The 20,605-nt window shown below is 44.1% G+C and overlaps 1 protein-coding gene and 1 long non-coding RNA gene across 11 annotated transcripts in view; one reads left to right on the forward strand and one right to left on the reverse strand.

Moving 5' to 3' along the window:
• Positions 1-12,865, reverse strand: part of CIT (citron rho-interacting serine/threonine kinase) — a 195,613-nt gene extending 182,748 nt beyond the window's left edge. For 6 of the 10 annotated variants that reach the window (XM_021923019.2, XM_017946243.3, XM_017946242.3 and 3 more), the window contains exons 1-3: positions 12,762-12,864; positions 11,598-11,706; positions 4,511-4,652 (exon numbers count right to left, since the gene is read on the reverse strand). In XM_021923019.2, the coding sequence (XP_021778711.1) occupies positions 4,511-4,652; positions 11,598-11,693 (238 nt within the window). In that variant the 5' untranslated portion in view covers positions 11,694-11,706; positions 12,762-12,864. Of the gene's footprint in view, positions 1-4,510; positions 4,653-11,597; positions 11,707-12,761 lie in introns of those variants that run through there. The other 4 variants (XM_009181812.4, XM_009181811.4, XM_009181810.4 and 1 more) reach the window with 2 other exon arrangements.
• A 46-nt stretch (positions 12,866-12,911) lies between these two features.
• Positions 12,912-20,605, forward strand: part of LOC103876113 — a 33,233-nt gene continuing 25,539 nt past the window's right edge. Inside the window, exon 1 of the long non-coding RNA XR_635202.4 lies at positions 12,912-13,147. This is a non-coding gene — a long non-coding RNA (uncharacterized LOC103876113). The remainder of the gene's footprint in view (positions 13,148-20,605) is intronic.

Here is a 20,605-nt window from a genome sequence, read left to right on the forward strand (position 1 = left end):
TTTTTGTACAGACAGGGTTTCACCATGTTGCCCAGGTTGGTCTCGAACTCCCGAGCTCAAAGATCCGCCCACCTCGGTCTCCCAAAGTGCTGGGCTTATAGGCATGAGCCACTGCACCTGGCCTCTGTGCAAGTTTTAATATCACACTGCTGTATATTTTTTACACAAATTATCTGATACTGTGCTTAATGTTTGACATTTATTTTGTTCACTGAGCAATACACTCATTCAACAAGTATTTATTAAGTACTTAACATATGCCAGATACTATTTTAGGTACTGGGGATGTAAGAGAAATTAAGAAAGACAAAAATCCCTTCCCTTCCCTCCCTTGGCCCAAGGCTAGGGGTACTTCTGCTGGAGACATCCTTCAGAACTACTCTCTGTTCCATTTTCTCTAACAGTCCCCAAAGAAAATCTCCATCCCTATAGGAAGATTCAAAAAACCTGGGCAGAAGCAGCTGATGGACCCTTCTCCACATGGAAAAACAAAGCTTACATTCCAAAACAGACACTCAAAAAGGGGAGGAAAAAAAACATAATGTAATCACCCATTTTCAATCATGGCCTCTTAACCACTCCCCAGGAAACTTCTTCGAACATATGAAACATTTCCCTGGAAGAGAGTTCTATTAGAAAAACATCTACATTCCACTAAACCAAGTCTTCTGATCACTATATGGTTCTAGATAATTCACTGCTGTTAAGTAACCAGAGGACAGCCTCAAGACTAATGAAGGTGCCTGCAGATGGCTCAGTAAGCTAGCCTCGTCGCATAATTTCCTTCCCCTCCCACTCCCTACTTATAAATTTAAATATTCAAAAAAGAAGGCGGGAGCTTATTCAAACAAAAACAGAATGATGAACAAATATCTCAAGTACATTTTGAAGATATACAATATATTAAATGTTGTTGAGGTTCAGAGTTATGATTACTGGGTACCATTTATTGTCTCCTATGGGACAGGCAACATGACAAGTCTGGTCTGTGCATTAACTCACTCAATCCCAACACAGCCTCACTAGATATACATTATTCCCACCGGGTGCGGTGGTTCATGCCCGTAATTCCAGCACTTCCGGAGGCTAAAGCAGGCGGATCACTTGAAGTCAGGAGTTTGAGACCAGCCTGGCCAACATGGCAAAACCCCATCTCTACTAAAAATAAAAAAACTAGCTGAGTGTGGTGGTGCACCCCTGTAGTCCCAGCTACTCAGGAGGCTGAGGCAGGAGAACCACTTGAACCCGGGATGTGGAGATTGCAGTGAGCTGAGATTGTGCCACTGTACTCCAGCCTGGGCAACAGAGCAAGACTCCAAAAAAAGGATATACATTATTCTCATTTTGCAGATGAGAAAACTAAGAACAAAGTACATGTAAAATACCGAAGGGCACTATAGTGAACATATGCTGATTCTTTTCTACTCAGCATCCCCGGCTCCTTTGCATAACCACGCATCCCCCATCCCATGAGGTGCTAGTAATCACACTGCCCTGACCCCTTTGGGCACTCCAACAAAACCGATCACAATACTTCACCTCCAGGGAGGCAAATGACCCAACGCAGAGCCAAGTTAGAATCTTCCCTGGGATTGTATTAACCTAGACAAGGGAAGATAACCATTGGGCAGGGTGTGGTAGCCAGTCTCCAAAAATAGCACCCAATACCCCAGTCCTCTTGGGATTCATGCCCTTGTGTAGTTTCCTCTCAGGTGGAATTTGAGCGGCCCCAGAGCATGCATCAAACAATAGAATGCAGCCAAAGAGATCCTATGTTCCTCCTAGGATAACCCCTAAGAAAGCCTGGCAGCTTCCACTTTTGTGTTTTGGAAACCCTGAGCTACCATCGAGGCTGTCCTACTAGAAAGACCATGTAGCTCAGAGGTCAGCAAGCCTTTTCGAAATGGGCCAAACAGGAATTATTTTGGGCTTTGTAGGCCATTTGATCTCTATCACAACTACTCAAATGCTGTTGTGGGCTGGGCACAGTGGCTCATGCCTGTAATCCAAGCATTTTGGGAGGCCAAGGTGGGAGGATTTCTTGAGGCCAGGAGTTCAAGACCAGCCTAGGCAATCTCGCAAGATCCCATCGCTGCATAAAATTTAAAAATTAGCCGTTAACGGTGGCATGGGCCTGTAGTTCTAGCTACTGAGGAGGCTGAGACAGGAGGATTGCCTGAGCCCAGGAGTTGGAGGCTGCAGTGAGCTATGATTGTGCTGCTGTACTCCAGCCAGAGTGAGACTTTGTCTCTAAAACAATAAATAAAATGAAATAAAATGCTGTTATAATGTGAAAGCAGCCATAGGCACTGTACAAACACATGGGTGTGGCTGTTCCAGTAAAACTTTGTTTACAAAATAGGCATCACAGGCTGTAGTTCCTTGACTTCTGATGTAGAGACCACATAGAGCTGCCATGTAGACAGCAAAAGGCCCTGAGACTTCATGAAGAGAGACTGGCCCAGCTGGGCCCAGTCTCCCAGCCAGGGCACCAAACAGTGAGTAAGCCCGCTCACACATTCCAGCCCAGGAGAGTCCCAGGTGACGGCAATCCTGGCCAATGTAATACAGAGCAGAGGAATTCCCAGCTGAGTCCAATCAACCTACACACACGAGAGGTAATACAATAACTTCTTTTTTTTTTTTTTTTTTAAGACAGAGTCTCACTCATTGCCCAGGCTGGAGTGCGATGGTGAGATCTTGGCTCACTGCAACCTCCACCTCCCAGATTCAAATGATTCTCCTGCCTCAGCCTCCCAAGTAGCTGGGATTACAGGCGCCCACCACCACGCTCAGTTAATTCTTGTATTTTTAGTAGAGACAAGGTTTCACCATGTTGGCCAGGCTGGTCTTAAACTCCTGACCTCACGTGATCCGTCGCCTCAGTCTCCCAAAGTGCTGGGACTACAGGCATGAGCCACCGCGCCCAGCCACAATGACTATTGTTTTAAGTCACTAATATTTAGGGTGGTTGGTTGCACAGCAATGTTGTACAAGGCGGGGTTTCTCAAATTCAGCACTACTGGCATTGTGGGCTACATAATTCTGTGTTACAGGGGCTGCTTTGTGCACTGTAAGGTGTTTGGCAGCATCTCTGGCCTCACCCATTAACTGACACTAGGACCCTCCCCCCAACCTCACACACCACCATCCCCAGCCAGCTCTGACAACCGAAAACATCTAGGGGGCAAAGTCACCCACTGGTTGAAAAACACTAATGTGAGAGTATGAAACTGGGACACCACCAGTCAACTGCCCCATCACATGGAAGTCAAGCAAAGTCAGAAACAGGGTGAAGGCAAGGCCGATATATGACTTCATAGGCCCTAGGTACTTTTGCCTTCCTCAGCCCCTTCCTCCATTAAAAACAAAAAAGAATTCGAAAATTATGTTTCATGGGGCCAGGCATGGTGGCTCAATGCCTGTAATCCCAAAGCTTTGGGAGGCTGAGGCAGGAAGACTGCTTAAAGCCTGGAGTTTGAGACCAGCCTGGGTAACATAGTAAGACCCTATCTCTACAGAAAAAAGCAAAAATTAGCTGGGCATGGTAGTGTGAGCCTGTAGTCCCAGCCACTGAGGTAGAACGATTGCTTGAGCCTAGAAGGTTGAAACTGCAATAAGCTGTGATATACCACTGCACTCCAGTCTGGGTAATAGAGCAAGACCTTGTCTCCAAAAAAAACAAAAATTTTATTCTATGACTACATTGGTATAAAGATGAATGTAATCCAGAATCATTATTCATTATTACATTCATTTTTCCTGTAATTTTAAAACAAATTAAAATTTAATTCAGTTAATTAAAACTAATTAAATTCATTAAAATTAAATATCACAGGTCCTAAGCACCGTGCCTACATTGCCTAATAGAAAGTCAGTCCTGAGTGAGTATAAGCATGAGGTCACAGGGTATTATTGAGGTTTCTGGAACCAGCTATGCCTAAAGTTAAAACTTAACTCATTCCTGGATTTCTCAGTTTCATAAGCCAATAAATTCACTCTTTTATTCACACAGGGTCTCACTCTGTCACCCAGACTGGAATGCAATGGCACAATCATGGTTCATTGAGCCTTGACCTCTCGGGCTCCAGTGATCCTCCCACCTCAGCCTCCTGAGCAGCTGGGATCACGGGTGCAAGCCACCATACCCAGTTAATTTTTGTATTTTTTGTAGAGACAGGGTTTCACCATGTTGCCCAAGCTGGTCTTGAACTCCCAGGCTCAAGCGATTCACCCACCTCAGCTTCCCAAAGGGCTGAGATTATAGGTATGAGCCACTGCACCTGTCCTAAATTCAGTCTTTGAATTGAGTTTGTCACTTGCAACCAAGTAGCCCAACTTACCTGGTCTCCCAGCTATAAAAGGTGCAGCCTGAACTTGAACCTAGATCTGTCCTATATAGAACCAGAGTTCTTACCCACTACTATCAACCAGTAACTCATTCTGCCTCAAGCATCTTTCTACTTTTCTCTCTCAGGATGGTTTTCAAGAAAAAGTTCCCCAAACTTACACTTCCGGACAAAGTTGCTCACATGCTTAATCTTCATCAGAGCAGGCTGACTGCATTCTTCAAAGAGAACAAAGAGGGCATCTAATATCCCTTCTCGGGAAAGAGGAGACATCTGCTGTTGAGTCATAAAGGGTGGTTTCCCCTAAAAACAGCAAACAGCAGATGGAGACACTGTCAATAATGAAAAGCTTTGATCAATAACATCCACACAGAGTAAATTACAAGCCACCAACTCAACTAACTGCTCACGACATGCTAACAGCACAATTCTGTGGCTTCATTCTTTAAAGCAGCGTCAACTGACAGTCATTATGGTATCACTTCCATGATTCCAGGACTGTGGGTTTCTTTCACCAGCACCTGGGAGGGAAAACTGCACAAGCATGGCCATTAACAAGAAAAGGTCCCTCACTCCTGAGGGTCTGAGGCTAGTGAGAATACTTCCTCTGGATCCTCTGGCTCTGACATGCTTCCATGTTTCTACAATAGGAAACATGGGTTTTTCACTTCTTTCACGTGTGCCCAGGGGTTTATTCATATAATTTCAGCTTTTTTAATTCATTTGAACAACCTAGAGTAATGAGAACTGAGTGACTATCATAAAGCCAAATTTACTCATGATCTGGAGAAATAGTTACAAACTGGCAGACTGTCTCTAGCCCACAGATATGTTTTGTTTGGCCTGTAGTGTTTAAGATAATTTGAATTATCTGCCAATATTTCAAAATCAGGAGATTCCATACAAAAAAATAAAAATGGAGTCTCTGGCTTCTCTTGAAACACTGGCAGATCCAGCAACACTGCCTCGTCTTCCTGCCTCGCCTTCCTGCCTGATGACGCTGAGCTGGAGCTGAGTAATGCTGCCCCTCCCGGTAGCAGATGTGTTCCGGAGTTCACTGCAGGTCTGACTCCATCTTCCAACTGGCCCACCTAACTCATTTATACTCACTGCCCGGCCCCCAAAGACATGAGTCTGCGACCCTGGTGTAGAGCAGTGAGTCCCACGTGCCAAGCCATGAATAGTGTGGTCTCGCTGCAAAGATGGCCTCCAACAGTTCCTCCAATTCGGTAGGCACATGCTATTCCTTCCTTTAAGCGCTGGCGTCTATTTCTCCTATCTTTGAATCTGTGCCATCTCTGAGATGCTCTTCAACCAAAAGAATGTGACACAAGAGATACTGTGCCAGTTCAGGGCAGTGCCTTTAAGAAGCTTGTCAAGCGGCCAGGCATGGTGGCTCATGTCTGTCATCCCAGCACTTTGGGAGGCCAAGGCAGGTGGATCACTTGAGGTCAGGAGTTTGAGACTACCCTGGCTAACATGGTGAAACCCTGTCTCTATTAAAATACAAAAATTAGCCGGTCATGGTGGTGGGTGCCTGTAATCCCAACCACTTGGGAGGCTGAGGCATGAGAATTGCTTGGACCCGGGAGTCGGAGGTTGCAGTGAGCCGAGATCACACCACTGCACTCCAGCCTGGGCAACAAAGAAAGACTCCCTCTCAAAAAAAAAGCAGCTTACCAGTTTCCACTTTTGGGAAGCCAGCCACCATGCAAAGATGCTTGGGCTAGACCACGGGTGTACAATCTATAGCCCTTGGACCAAATCCAGCCCACGGACTTTTTATAAGTTTTACTGGAACACAGCCACATCCATCATTTACATATTGTTTTTAACTGCTTTTGTGCTACCATGGCCAAGTTGAGTGGTTGCAACAGAGACTACAGGACCCACAAAGCCTAAAATATTTATTACTTAAAAAAAAAGTTACAAGTCAGCCAGGAGCGGTGGCTCACGCCTGTAATCCCAACATTTTGGGAGGCCAAGGCAGGCAGCTCACGAGGTCAGAAGTTGGAGACCCACATGACCAACGTGGTGAAACCCCGTCTCTACTAAAAATGCAAAAATTGGCCGGGCGTGGAGGTAAGCGCCTGTAATCCCAGCTACTCAGGAGGCTGGGGCAGGAGAATCGCTTGAACCCAAGAGGCAGAGGTTGCAGTGAGCAGAGATCATGCCACTGCACTCCAGCCTGGGCAACGGGTCGAGACTCTGTCTTAAAAAAAAAACAAAAGTTACGAGTCCTGGGCTACACTACTGAAAGACCTCATGGAGAAGAGAGGCCACGTAAGAAACACTAAGGTGCCCCAGCCAGCAGTCAGCACCCACATGTTCCAGTCCCAGACATAATCCCAGCTGAATGTAGCCCCACAAGTAACCCCAGCTGACATCACAGGATGAAGCAGAAGAACCACCTAGCTGAGTCCAGCCAATCCACAGAATCCTAAGAAAAATAAATCATTGTTGCTTTAAACGTCATGAGTGCTTTGTTACACAGCACTTGATAACAGAAACGGACTGCTGCATTTGAATCACAAGAGCACTGGAGAATTTAAGGAAAAAAAACACACACACACATTATCTGGTCCTATGCCTCCCCTCCCCCACAACCTATTGAATTAGAATTTTCCAGACTGTAGCCTGGGATCTGTTTTATTAACAAGTTCCCCAGCAGGGCGAGGTGGCTCCCACCTGGAATCCTAGCACTTTGGGAGGCCAAGGTGGGAGGATCACTTGAGCCCAGGAGTTCAAGACCAGCCTGGGCAATACAGCGAGACCCCATCTCTGCAAACAAACAAAAAAAATTAGCCAGGTGTAATGGCATGATCCTGTAGTCCTAGCCACTCGTGAGACTGAGGTAGGAGGATCACTGGAGCCCAAGAAGTCAAGGCTGTAGTGAGCCAAGATTGTGCTGCCACACTCCAGCCTGGGCAACGGAATAAGACCCTGGTCCCCAAGAGAGTCAGACCTCAGTCAGGTTTGGGAAGCACTGCATTCAAGGCCACCATATCTGTCACTTTAGTAATAGTTGCCACTAACTCAGGAAAATAAAACGCTTTGTTTCTTGTATTCTTCAAGAGTTTAGACCAACTAAAGCAGGGGTTCCCAAATGCAGTACTAGGTCTTAACAAAGTTTTCAACAGCCTGCAGTGAAATGAGAAAAAATGAATGCCACATGATATCTTTTTTCATAAAACTAAATGTATTCAAATTTAAAAATGGTCCTTTATTCTGAGATGATGTTCTTCCTGTCTTGTTGTTTCTTAAAATGCCCTTTATGAAATAAAAGGGCAAGAAAATAATAGGTTTTTCTTTTTATTATTTTTTTTAAATATCCTTACTTGGCAAAATAAGAAAACCTGTGTCTACCCAGCAATTTGGGAAATTTTGCTGGCTCTGAAAGTCTGACAATCACTGACCTCGAACATGTTAGGAAATCCTGTTGAGTAGAAGTAAAAAAGACAAAATGACACTCAGTGTAAAGTACTCACCTGAATGGGAAACAAAATTGCTACTGTATCTCAATCTCATTCAAACAGCACTATATGGGAAAAGAACAAACAGCATCCTTACCTGATCACTCAAGGCAAATGACAGATATATAATACACTTGCAATAATAGCTTTACTGGGTGGGGGGAACTCAGCATTAAAAAGAGATGAACTGAGGGTTTACCTATAATTCTTCCTGTTATAATGACAAAATACAAGACATACTTAATAAACTCTGACGTGCACAGACGGTATGGCCCAATGGCTATGTGGTCAGCCTTTGGAGTCGGACCAACCAAAGATGGAGTCTGATCTTGGCTCCATCTGCAAAGCTCAACGTGTATGATCTTGGGCAAGGCCTTGTCTACCTCCATATATGTCTATATCTGTTGCTTCCTATTTATGTATTTATTTAGAAACAGGACCTCGTTCTGTCACCCAGGCTGGAGTGCAGTGTCACAATCTCAGCTCACTGCAACCTCTGCCTCCGGGGCCCCAGCTATGCCCCCACCTCAGCCTCCTGAGTAGCTGGGACTACAGGCACACACCACCATGCCTGGCTAATTATTTATATTTTTTGTAGAGATGGGGTTTCACTATTTTGCCCAGGCTAGTCTTTTTTTTTTTTTTTTTTTTTTTTTTTTTTTTTTGAGACGGAGTCTTGCTCTGTGCCCCAGGCTGGAGTGCAGTGGCGCGATCTCGGCTCACTGCAAGCTCCGCCCCCCCGGGTTCACGCCATTCTCCTGCCTCAGCCTCCCAAGTAGCTGGGACTACAGGCGCCCACCACCTCGCCCGGCTAATTTTCTTGTATTTTTAGTAGAGACGGGGTTTCACCGTGTTAGCCAGGATGGTCTCGATCTCCTGACCTCGTGATCCGCCCGTCTCGGCCTCCCAAAGTGCTGGGATTACAGGCTTGAGCCACCGCGCCCGGCCGTCCAGGCTAGTCTTGAACTCTTGGATTCAAGCAATCCACCTGCCTCAGCCTCCTGAAGTACTAGGATTACAGGTGTGAGCCACCACACCTGGCCTGTTGTCTCCTAAATAAAAACTTTTTATTTAAAGTTTAAATAAAAATAGTCCTTACCTCTGTTACGAGGCTGAAGTGGGATACTCAGAAACATGCCAGTTCTATACCAGACACATTGGAAGCCATAACTATTACATACTCAGCACATTATAAGCCCTTAATAAGTAAGGTGGAAATGTTTTTTTCTTTTTTTTTTTTTAAGATACAAGGTCTTGCTCTGTCGCCCAAGCTGAAGTACAATGGCACGATCTTAACTCACTGCAACCTCTGCTTCCAGGGCTCAAGCGATCCTCCCACCTCAGCCTCCCAAGTAGCTGGGACTACAGGCACCCGCCATCACAGTCAGCTATTTTTTGTGTTTTTAGTAGAGAAGGGGTCTCACCATGTTGCCCAGGCTGGTCTCAAACTCCTGACCTCAAGCAATCCGCCCGCCTCAGCCTTCCAAAGTGCAAGGATTACAGGCGTGAGCCACTACGCCCAGCAAGTTAGAGATATTTTGAAGTAGCATGATAAAGGGGCTGAAAAGTAGCAGCACTCCAGCCATCTAAGGCTAAAGACAGACTATTCATTTGTAAAAAATATGTCAAGACTTAAAATGCTGATGGCGATGGTCCCACAGAACAACCTAAGCTTTCAATTTGTTTCCACTCTGATCTGTTTAAACACCCAATACTAATATTTTGGAAAAAACAAAAAGATATCAAGAATACTTCATTGTTCATCATCTTACAGGTATCCTACACAACTACCTTCCTAAACATAATTCCTATTAAGGATACAGAAATTTAGTATTAATATTATAACTAATACTATTCTATGCTGAGTATTAACAATACTTACCATTTTTTATAAGGGGTTTACTAACAGCCAGGCAAGGTGCTAAATGCTTTATATGTAATCTCATTTAATCCTCACAACAACCCTGTGGATTAGGTACTACAATCTCTACGTTATTTTTTTGTTTTCTTTTGTTTTGTTTTGAGATGGAGTCTCACCCACTCTGCTGCCCAGGCTGGAGTGCAGTGGCACGATCTCAGCTCACTGCAACCTCCGCCTCCCGGGTCCAAACAATTCTCCTGCTTCAGCCTTTCAAGTAGCTGGGATTACAGGTGCATGCCACCACCACGCCCAGCTAATTTTCAATATTTTTAGTAGAGATGGGGTTTCACTATGTTGGCCAGGCTGGTCTCAAACTCGTGACCTCAAGTAATCCACCCACCTCAGCCTCTCAAAATACTGGGATTACAGGCTACAACCTATTTTAAAGAACAGCAAATGGACTCAGAAAAGGTAACTGACTCACCCAGAGTAACACAGCTAACTAGTGCTGGGACTGGGATTCAATTCTAAATCTTCACAGTCTCTATTGTCCCCCTGACTTATGAATACATAAATCAAACAAGGATTTCTACTTCACCAGTGTTCCATATACATCAGAAACAAAAGAATTAAAAATCTATTTGGAAGTAATCTTATGACATTAAGTTTTAACACACCTGGGGTGATGGAAATGTGTTATCTTCAGAGGAATGAGGGTTAAACAGGTGTGATATTCATCAAAACTTTTTTTTAAATCTTAAAAAATAAACATCCCTGCAATGAAAATGAATAGGATGATACCCACAGAAATTGTAGTTTTAAAAAGCATCTTTGTTCATTTATTTTTCTTTCTCCAATAAAAGGGCAAACTTACCCTGGTGCAGTGACTTACGCCTGTAAGCCCAACACTTTCAGAGGCTGCGACAGGTGGATCACTTGAGCCCAGGAATTCGAGACCTGCCTGGGCAACATGGTGAAACCTCATCTCTACAAAAAATACAAAAATTAGCCAGGTGTGGTGGCACACACCTGTGGTCCCAGCTACTTGGAAAGCTGAAGTGGGAGGATCGCTTGAGCCCGGGAGGTCAAGGCTACAGTGAGCCATGATTGTGCCAACGCACTCCAGCCTGAGCGACAGAGCAAGACCCTGTCAATCAATCAATTAATGAACTTTAGTACAGAAGTGTAAAGTGTGAGAAACATGAAAAGATCTCCCTCCTAAGGCAAGTTCAGCTATCTACTTCTGCACAGTGTCCTTTTTCCAAAATAATCAGTGCATATAAAACTCCAAATAGAAGGCCAGTGCAGTGGCTCACACCTATAACCCCAGTGCTTTGGGAGGCCAAGGCAGGAGGCTCACTTGAAGTCAGGTGTTCAATATTAGCCTGGACAACATAGTGAGACCCCATCCCTACAAAAAATTTAAAAATTAGCTGGGCATGGTGGCACAGGCCTAGAGTCGACAGAAGACCTTGTTTCAAGCAAAACAAAACAGAATTTCTCCTAAAATATTATCCTTGGTCCTATAATGAAAGCAAGCCTGGCGCATTTCATGCCTGTAATCCCAACACTTTGGGAGGCCAAGGCAGGAGGATCACTTGAGGTCAGGAGTTTGACTCCAGCCTGGCCAACATGGTGAAACCCGTCTCTACTAAAAAAAAAAAAAAAAAATACAAAACTTAGTCGGGTGTGGTGGCAGGCGCCTATAGTCCCAGCTACTCTGGAGGCGGAGGCAGGAGAATCGCTTGAACCCAGGAGGCAGAGGTTGCAGTGAGCTGAGATTGCACCACTGTACTCCAGCCTGAGCAACAGAGTGAGACTCTAAATAAATAAATAAAATAAAAGCAAAGGTGAGTGACAAGGAGATTCCAAGGAAACACACAGGTGAGCAAAGTTGGCAGGGTAGCCTGTTACCTGGAAGAATAGATTCAGCCTGGAGGCCCGGCTGGCAATGGGTTCAGCAGCACCAGCATCCAAAGGATTCCGCGCTCCATATTTGAACTTCAACATCTCCCCATTGGTGCTGAAAGGATATCAGAAAAGTCAAGTATGTCCTATGTTTTGAGCAGGAAGGGCTTGAGAGATCCTGATCTCCCTCAAGGTATCAGGGACAAGGAGATGAAAATTAGCTACCACTACAGTTTTAGGAAGCTCAGTCTAATCATGGAGATTAAACACCAGATTTTTAACTCACCGTAACAGGAGGTGATACACTTATCTGACATACTCTCTTACTTATCAATGTGTCTATTATCTCCCCCCTTAGAATGGAAGCTCCACAAGGGCAGAGATTTTTGCCCCCACGCAGTGGGGGCACACATAGCCTGGCACATAAATAGGTGTGAATAAATAGTTATTAAATGAATGACTGAAATAAGCAAACTATATATAGTTTGTTGGAAAGTGTTAAGTGCTATGAGGTAAAAACAAAACCAAGTAAGATAAGGGCAATGGGGGTGAGACGGTGCAATCTTTAGTGTGGTCAAGCCAGACTTCACAGAGAAGACACCATTTGACCCAAGACTTGAAGACCTGAAGCGGGTGACCAGCAAGCCATGTTGATATCTGGGGAAAGAAAGATATCCGTGGCAAAGGAAACAGCCAAGCCAAAAGCACTGAGGCAGGACCTGGCCTCTCCAACAATAACAGGGAGGCATCAGGAGGCGGGGGCATCAGGAGGTGGTGGGATGGGCACGAGGTATGAAGACACTGAAACAGACAGGTTAAGAAAATTGCTATCACGCAGATAATAAGGAACTGGCTGACTACACTGGGCAGAATAAAGCAGTTAGTACTGACAGGAGGCAGAGCTGAAGAGACATAGGGCTCCTCCTGGTTTAGGGGAGGAGCAAGCCTCCCGCCCCGGCACCACCCGGCAGACCCCTCGGCTCCTGAGGAGGGTGGGCGCGCGCACAGCCAGCCTGGGAAGACCCTCCAGGCCTCCCGCAGCCCTAGGGGTGGAAGCACCGCCCTCCCCGCGGCGGGAGGGAAAGCCGGGACTGGTGTGGGTGGAGGCGGCCTTCCCCTGGCCTTGCGGAGCAGGGTGCGGTAGAATTGGGTCTAGGGGCTCAGACTCACGCTCTGCGGACCCGGCTGGTCTGCGATCTGCTCCGCCCCGCGCCTCCCGCCGCCGCGTTTGAACCAGAGGAACGGCGCGGGCGGGTCTCAGCCGTGTCTGGACCAATCAGCGTGCCCGTTCCTATGATAGACATGGGCTTCTCAACCAGGCCCCGCCCACGTCTTTAAAGTGATGGAGAAAGTGAAAAGGAGAGCCAATCAAATTGCATCTTCCTTTGACTCGCGACCAATGGGATAAAGGGAAGGGCAAAGTCGGCTGGGCAGGTCTTGGAAGTTTGAAATTGGCGGTTAAGCAGGATGCTGCGTTTGGGGACGCGACTGTTTATCTAGGATCCCTGAGGAAGTCGCCTGGGCGCTGTCCCCTGCTCTCGGCCACCTGCGAGGAGGTAGGCAGCCAGGCTACTCAGCCTGGTCTTCTTTCTCTCTCATGCGGCTAAGGTAGAAGTACTTGTCACCTGGGGAAACCCAATGGTTCTCTGCTACAGCTGAGGCGGCGAATGTTTTGAGGTTGACTTCAACCTACCTTGATTACTCTATCTCCCGGCTGACTGCCCTGCAAGGAGTTGATGAAAGTCATTGAGGCTGTCTGAAAGGACACTTTAAAATAAATTATAGAAGAGATACTTAAAACAGGCACGTCACCAAAACGGAAATCCAGATGACCAACAAATGTATGAAAGGTGTCAACCTCGTTCATAATCAGAAAAAATGAAAAATAAAGTCACAATGAGAAACAATAACACTCAAATTCGAGAACAACAACAAAAAAAGGATGTGACAGTGTTTGCGAAGATGTGGAGGTACACACATTTATACAGTACCCGTAGACGTGTAAATGGACACAATCTCTGAAATTTAAAAAAAAAAAGTATGGCACTATTTGCTAACATTGAAGATTTGTGCATTCTATGACTATTGCTAGGAGTAGTTTCTCTACCTAAGAAAAACTCCTATTTATTTATTTATTTATTTATTTTGAGGCGAAGTGTTGCTCTGTCTCCCAGGCTAGAGTGCAATGGCACGATCTCGCCTCACTGCAACCTCCGCCTCCCAGGTTCAAGCTATTCTCTTGTCTCACCCTTCCAAGTAACTGGGATTACAGGCACACACCACCATGCCCAATTGTTTGTATTTTTAGTAAAGATGGGGTTTCACCATGTTGGCCAGGCTGGTCTTGAACTCCTGACCTCAAGTGATCCGCCCACCTCTGCCTCCCAAAGTGCTGAGATTACAGGCCTTAGCCACCGCTCCCAGCGAGAAACTCCTACTTATGTACACCAAGAGATGTGTATAAGAATACAAAATAGTGTTGGCAAAAAACTGGAAGCGACATAAATGTCCATCAGCAGTAGAAAAGACAAAATTGTATATTGCAGTGTTTTCATAAACAAGGAACAAGAATAAACTGCAACTAACCACAATGGCATAATGAGTCTCAAAACAAGGCCTAATGAAGGAAGCAAGACAATGACATATGATTCCATTCATATAAATTCCAAAAGCGGACAAAACAAAACAACGTAGTTTAAGGAGGGATGTATTTAGGTTGATGCAAATCATTGAGGTTTTTGCCATTTTTAAAAGTAATGGCAAACCCATAAAGAAAGCAAAAGTCAGAATAGTAGTTACCTGATGGAGGCCTTTCAGCGTGTTGGGGTGCTGCTATGATCTATTTCTTAACCTAGGTAGCAACAATATGGATGTGGTTTTATAATGATTAAATTGTGTGTATAATTGTGCACACATGTGTGTATGTGTATGTTCTGTTTATAAATGTAAAGTCTTTTTCGTACGCTCCTAATTCTATAGTAGATAGAACTGGAGATGTGTTCTCTCACAACTCACACACACACACACACACACACACCAGCACTTGATTAAAGCTACAGGCTTGCTTAGTACACATTTGTTTGTTTGTTTTCCTTCGCTAAACATAACTTACTTCTTGTTCCCGGGGCCAATAAAGGATAGCTACTATTTATCAAGCACCTCTTTTTTTTTTTTTTCTCTTAGACAGAATCTCACTCTGTCACCCAGGCTGGAGTTCAGTGGCACAATCACGACTTACTGCAGCTTCCACCTCTCCAGGCTCAAGTGATCATCCCACCTCAGCCCTCCCAGTAGTTGGAACCACAGGCATGTACCACCATGCCTGGCTAATTATTTTTTTTTTTTTTTTTGGAGAGATGGAGTCTCCCTGTGTTGCCCAAGCTGATCTCAAACTCCTGGACTCAAGCAATCATCCTGTCCAACCTCCCAAAGTGCTGGAATTAAGGTGTGAGCTACTGCACCAGAAACTTCTATATAAAGAAAATAACTGACCGGACCCAATGGCTCGTGCCTGTAATCCCAACATTTTGGGAGGCCAAGGTGGGCGGATCACTTGAGGTCAGAAATTTGAGACCAGCCTGGCCAATGTGGTGAAACCCCATCTCTACTAAAAATACAAAAATTAGTCTGGCATGGTGGCAAACACCTGTAATCCCACCTACTCAGGAGGGTAAGACAGGAGAATCACTTGAACCTGAGAGGTGGAGGTTGCAGTGAGCCGAGATGTCGCTCACCACTGCACTCCAGTCTGGGTGAGAGAGTGAGACTCTGTCTTTAAAAAAAAAAAAAAAAAAAAAAAATTATCATCAGCTGAGTGAGCTGAGAGCTTTCTAGGTGCGAACCATATTCCTTCAATAGCCCCTGAAGTAGGCACTATTATTAGCATCTGCCTCTATGGAAAGGAGCCACTCTCATGCTGGCTCAGATGCAAATATCCCAGATATTCCTTGTTTCCCAAAGATGTGTTCCCACAACTGATATGAGCAACACTTTCAGGTGGCAAACAAAAGTCACTTATTTGTTAAATTATATATTTTACTATGTGTTAGGAAAAACTATAGCTAGCCCATCAAACCAAGTATTTTATAGATGATACCACTTGGAGTGAGACCAAAGGAAATATTTAAGAAGAAAAAATGAGCCAGTAAATGAAATATTAAGTAATCAGTAGTACAGGTTGCACATGGGTATAGCTTTAGAACAAATCTTGAAATTTTGGAAACACCGCATCATTTGACATAATTCTCAAGCAAGTCTCTGAAGTAGGCACTATTGTTAGCAACCCCATTTTACCAGCAGAGAAATTCAAGCTTAGAGAAATAAAGTCACATACTAGTAAACAGTGGAGCCAGGACCTGAAATTTCATTCTAAAGCCCATTTTGATAACCACCAAACTGTATCGACTTATGTTTATCCCAGCACCTAGCACATAATATTTATAAATATTTGTGGACTAAATGATGAACTCTAACTCCATGTCTATTTGATTACAATTTAATTACTTCTTTCCAGCCTACCAACAATCAACTTTGTAGGCTCTCCATAGAAGTGTATTAAATTTACAAATGAATTGCCTTCTGATTCTACACACTACTGATTATACCTTCTCAGGGTGCAGGTATTCCAGAAGCAGTGGTTCACAACCTTGCATTCACATTGAGATCACCTGGGAAGCTTTAAAAGAACATTGACACCTGGGCCCCATCCTTGGCGATCCTCATTTCATTGTTCCAGAATCAAGCCTAGGAATTGGGAGTTGGTCAAGCTGCCCAAGTGATACGGTTTGGCAGTGTCCCCACCCAAATCTTATCTTGAATTCCCACCTGTTGTGGGAGGGACTGAGTGGGAGATAGTCGAATCATGGTGGCAGGTCTTTCCTGTGCTGCTCTCGTGATAGTGAATAAGTTTTACGAGATCTGATGGTTTTATAAGGGGGAGATTCCCTGCCCAAGCTCTCTTCTCTTGTCTGCCGCCATCCACGTAAGATGTGAGTTGCTCCTCCTTGCCTTCTGCCACGATTGTGAGGCTTCCCCAGCCATGTGGAACTGCAAGTCCATTAAACTTCTTTCTTTTGTAAATGCCCGGTCTCAGGTATGTCCTTATCAGCAGTGTGAAAACAGACTAATACACCAAGTGACTCCACTGTGCAGCCAATGTCATGAACTACTTGCCCAGAAAGGGCGAATATACTACTAACTAAATGTCAAACTGTATTTTTCATTGTAATTTAACAAATTGACAATATGACTTTATTATCAGTCTTTGTTAACAAGAGTCTGCCCCTATGGAGAGGACCCACTCTCATGCTGGCTCAGATGTAAAGTGGAGACCTCAGAATGGGCCTTCCAGTCCTTGCTCTGTGATCCACCACAGTGAAACCAAAGAGAGTGATGGCTAAGTAATTTAACAGAAGGAGACCAGGGAGTATGGGTTATGTTCAGCTTAAGTAAGGATTGAATTCTAAAATAAGTGTTTCATGTTTTCATATTTGGAGCCTTAAGTGAAGATGGGTATACAAAACGAAGAGATTCCCAAGCAGTACACACAAGCAAAAGACATGCAACTTGGTTTCCTCTCCTCTTTCTTCTCTCCTTTTCTCTTCTTTCCCCTCACTTTCTCTCATCCCAGTGGGGTTCCATTTGAGGTTTTAAACTGAAATGGAGGCCAGGCATGGTGGCTCAGCCTGTAATCCTGGCATTTTGGGAAGCCAAGGCATAAGGATCACCTGAGGTTGGTCAGGAGTTCAAGATCAACTTGGCCAAGATGGTGAAACCCCGTCTCTACTAAAAATGTAAAAAAATCGGCCAGGCAGGGTGGCACACACCTGTAATCCCAGCTACTCAGGAGGCTGAGGCAAGAGAATCACTTGAACCCAGGAGGCAGAGGTTGCAGTGAGCCAAGATCTCACCATTGCACTCCAGCCTGGGTGACATTTTTATTTTATTTTTATTTTTTAAATAAAATTAAACATTAAACTTAAAAATTAAAATAAACTGAAATGGAAATCAAATTCTAGACACTTGATCTTCTTTCTAGCCTAGCAACAGTCAACTTTGTAGGCTCTCAGTAAAAGTTTATTGAATTCACATATGAACAAACTTCTGATTCTACACACATTATTTAACCTCTTTGAGCCTAAATTTATGCCTAGCTATTGTGAGATTTAGAAGTTAAGAGATGTGAAACACTTTGTAAAATCTAAAGCCAGCAACTCACAAACTGGGAGAAAAATTTGTAAATCTAATATCTAATGAGAAACTAGCATCCATTATGTATAAAGAATTCCTACAATCTGACAATAAAAAACAAATAGCCCAAGTTAAAAACAAGCAAAAGATGTGAAGAGACAATTCTCCAAAAAGTATATGCCAATAGCCAAAAAGCACGTGAAAAGATGCCCAGCAACATTAGTCATGAGGGAAATGCAAATCAAAATCACAATAACACTTCATGTCCCCTAGGATAGTTATAAATAAACAGAAAGACAATAACAAGTACTGGTGAGGGTGTAAGAAAATCAATCCCTCCTAAGCTGCTGGTGGGAAGGTAAAATGATGAGCCACTTTGGAAAACAGTTTGGCAGTTCCTCAAAAAGTTAAACATAGAGCAACCATATGACCCAACAATTTCCTCCCTAGGCATATAACCAAAAGAAATAAAAACATGGCTGGGCGGGGTGGCACACGCCTGTAATCCCAGCACTTTGGGAGGCTGAGGCGGGCGGATCACAAGGTCAGGAGATCGAGACCATCCTGGCTAACACGGTGAAACCCCGTCTCTACTAAAAATACAAAAAAATTAGGCGGGGATGATGGCGGGCGCCTGTAGTCCCAGCTACTTGGGAGGCTGAGGCAGGAGAATGGCGTGAACCCGGGAGGCGGAGCTTGCAGTGAGCCAAGATTGCGCCACCGCTCTCCAGCCTGGGCAACAGAGTGAGATTCCATCTCAAAAAAAAAAAAAAAAAAAAAAAGAAATAAAAACATATATTCACACAAAAACTTGTATACATGTGGTCCTAACAGCACTATTCACAATAGCCAAAAAGTGGAAACTAACCAAATGTCCATCAACTGATGAAAGGATAAACAAAAGATGGTATCACCATGCAATGGAGTATTATTTGACCATAAAAAGGAATGAACCACTTAAACATGCTAAGATGTGGATGAGCCTCAAAAACATTATGCTCAGTGAAAGAATGCAGATGCAAAAGGCCACATATTGTAAGATTCCATTTGCATGAAATATCTAAGAGTATGTAAATCCGTAGAGACGAAAGGTAGATTAGTGGGCTGTTGAGACAGGGAAATACGAAGTGATTACTAATGGGTACTGGGTACAGAGTTTCCTTCTTTCTTTTTTTTCCTGTATTGTCAGTGTATTTTATTTTAGCGACGTCAATGGGTGTCTAGTGGATCCACTGTGGTTTTTGTTTTCAGATTTTATTCTTTTAGAGAAGTTTTAGGTTCACAGCAAAATTGAGAGGAAGGTACAAAGATGTCCCTTATATCCCCTGTCCCCACACAGACGTACCCTGCCCCATTATCACTGTCCTCCATCAGGATGGTACATTTGTTATAATTGATTAATTGAATGAACCTTTATTATCTCCCAGCAATTTGGGAGGCTGAGGTGGGAGGATTGCTTGAGCTAAGGAGTTCAAAACCAGCCTGGACAACATAGCAAGACCCTGTCTGTATAAAAAAAATTGTTTTTAATTAACTGAGGCATGGCGGCACACACCTGTAGTCCCAGCTACTCTGGTGACTGAGATGGGAGGATCGCTTGAGCCTGGGAGGTCAAGACTGCAGTGAGCTATGATTGCATCACTGCACTCCAACCTGGGCAACAGAGCAGGAGCCTATCAAAAAAGAAAGGAAAGAGAGGGAGGGAGGGAGGGAAAAGAGAGAGGAAAGAGGAAGGAAGGAAGTAGGGAAAAGGGAGAAGGAGAAAGAGAGGGAGAAAGAAAGACAGAAAAAAGAGAAAGGGAAAGAAAGGAGAGAAAGAGGAAGAAACATTATTATCACTCAAAATCCATGGTTTACACTCTTGGTATTATACATTCTGTGGGTTTGAACAGGTGTATAATGACATGTATCCACCAATATAGTATCATACAAAGTCTTTTCACTGCCCTAAAAATCCTCTGTGCTTTGCCTATTGATTCATTCTTTCGTTTCTCCAATCCCTGGCAACCACTGATATTTTTACTGTCTCCATAGTTTTACCTTTTCCAGAATGTCATATAGTTGGAATCAGTAGGTAGTCGTTTCAGATTGGTGTCTTTCACTCAGGAATACGCATTTAAGTTTCCTCTGTGTTTTTTACATGAGTTGATACCTCATTTCTGTTTAACACTGAATAATATTCCATTGTCTGGATATACCACAATTTATTTATTCGTGACCTGCTGAAGGACCTCTTGTTTTCTTCCAAGTTTTGGCAGATGTGAATAAAGCTGTTATAGAGAGCCATGCACAGGTTTTTGTGTGGACATGTTTTCAGTTCCTCTGGATAAATACCAAGGAGTGTGATTGCCAGATTATATTGTAAGAATATGTTTACTTTTTTTTTTTTTTTTTTTTGAGATGTTGTCTTGGTCTGTCGCCCAGGTTGAAATGCAGTGGCACGATCTCTGCTTACTGCAAGCTCCACCTCCCAGGTTCATGCCATTCTCCTGCCTCAGCCTCCTGAGTAGCTGGGACTATAGGCGCCCACCACCACGCCTGGCTGGTTTTTGTATTTTTAGTAGAGACGGGGTTTCATTGTGTTAGCCAGGATGGTCTTGATCTCCTGACCTTGTAATCTGCCTGCCTCAGGCTCCCAAAGTGCTAGGATTACAGGCGTGAGCCATTGCGCCTGGCACTTTTTTTAATAAGAAAACACATAACTGTCTTCCAAGTGGCTGTACCATTTTGCATTCCCACCAGCAATGAAGGAAAGTTCCTGTTGCTCCACATCCTTGCCAGCACTTGATATTGTCGGTGTTCTGGATTTTGTCCATTCTAATAGG

Source organism: Papio anubis, chromosome 9, assembly GCF_008728515.1.
Source record: "Papio anubis isolate 15944 chromosome 9, Panubis1.0, whole genome shotgun sequence".
NCBI classification, from domain to species: domain Eukaryota; kingdom Metazoa; phylum Chordata; class Mammalia; order Primates; family Cercopithecidae; genus Papio; species Papio anubis.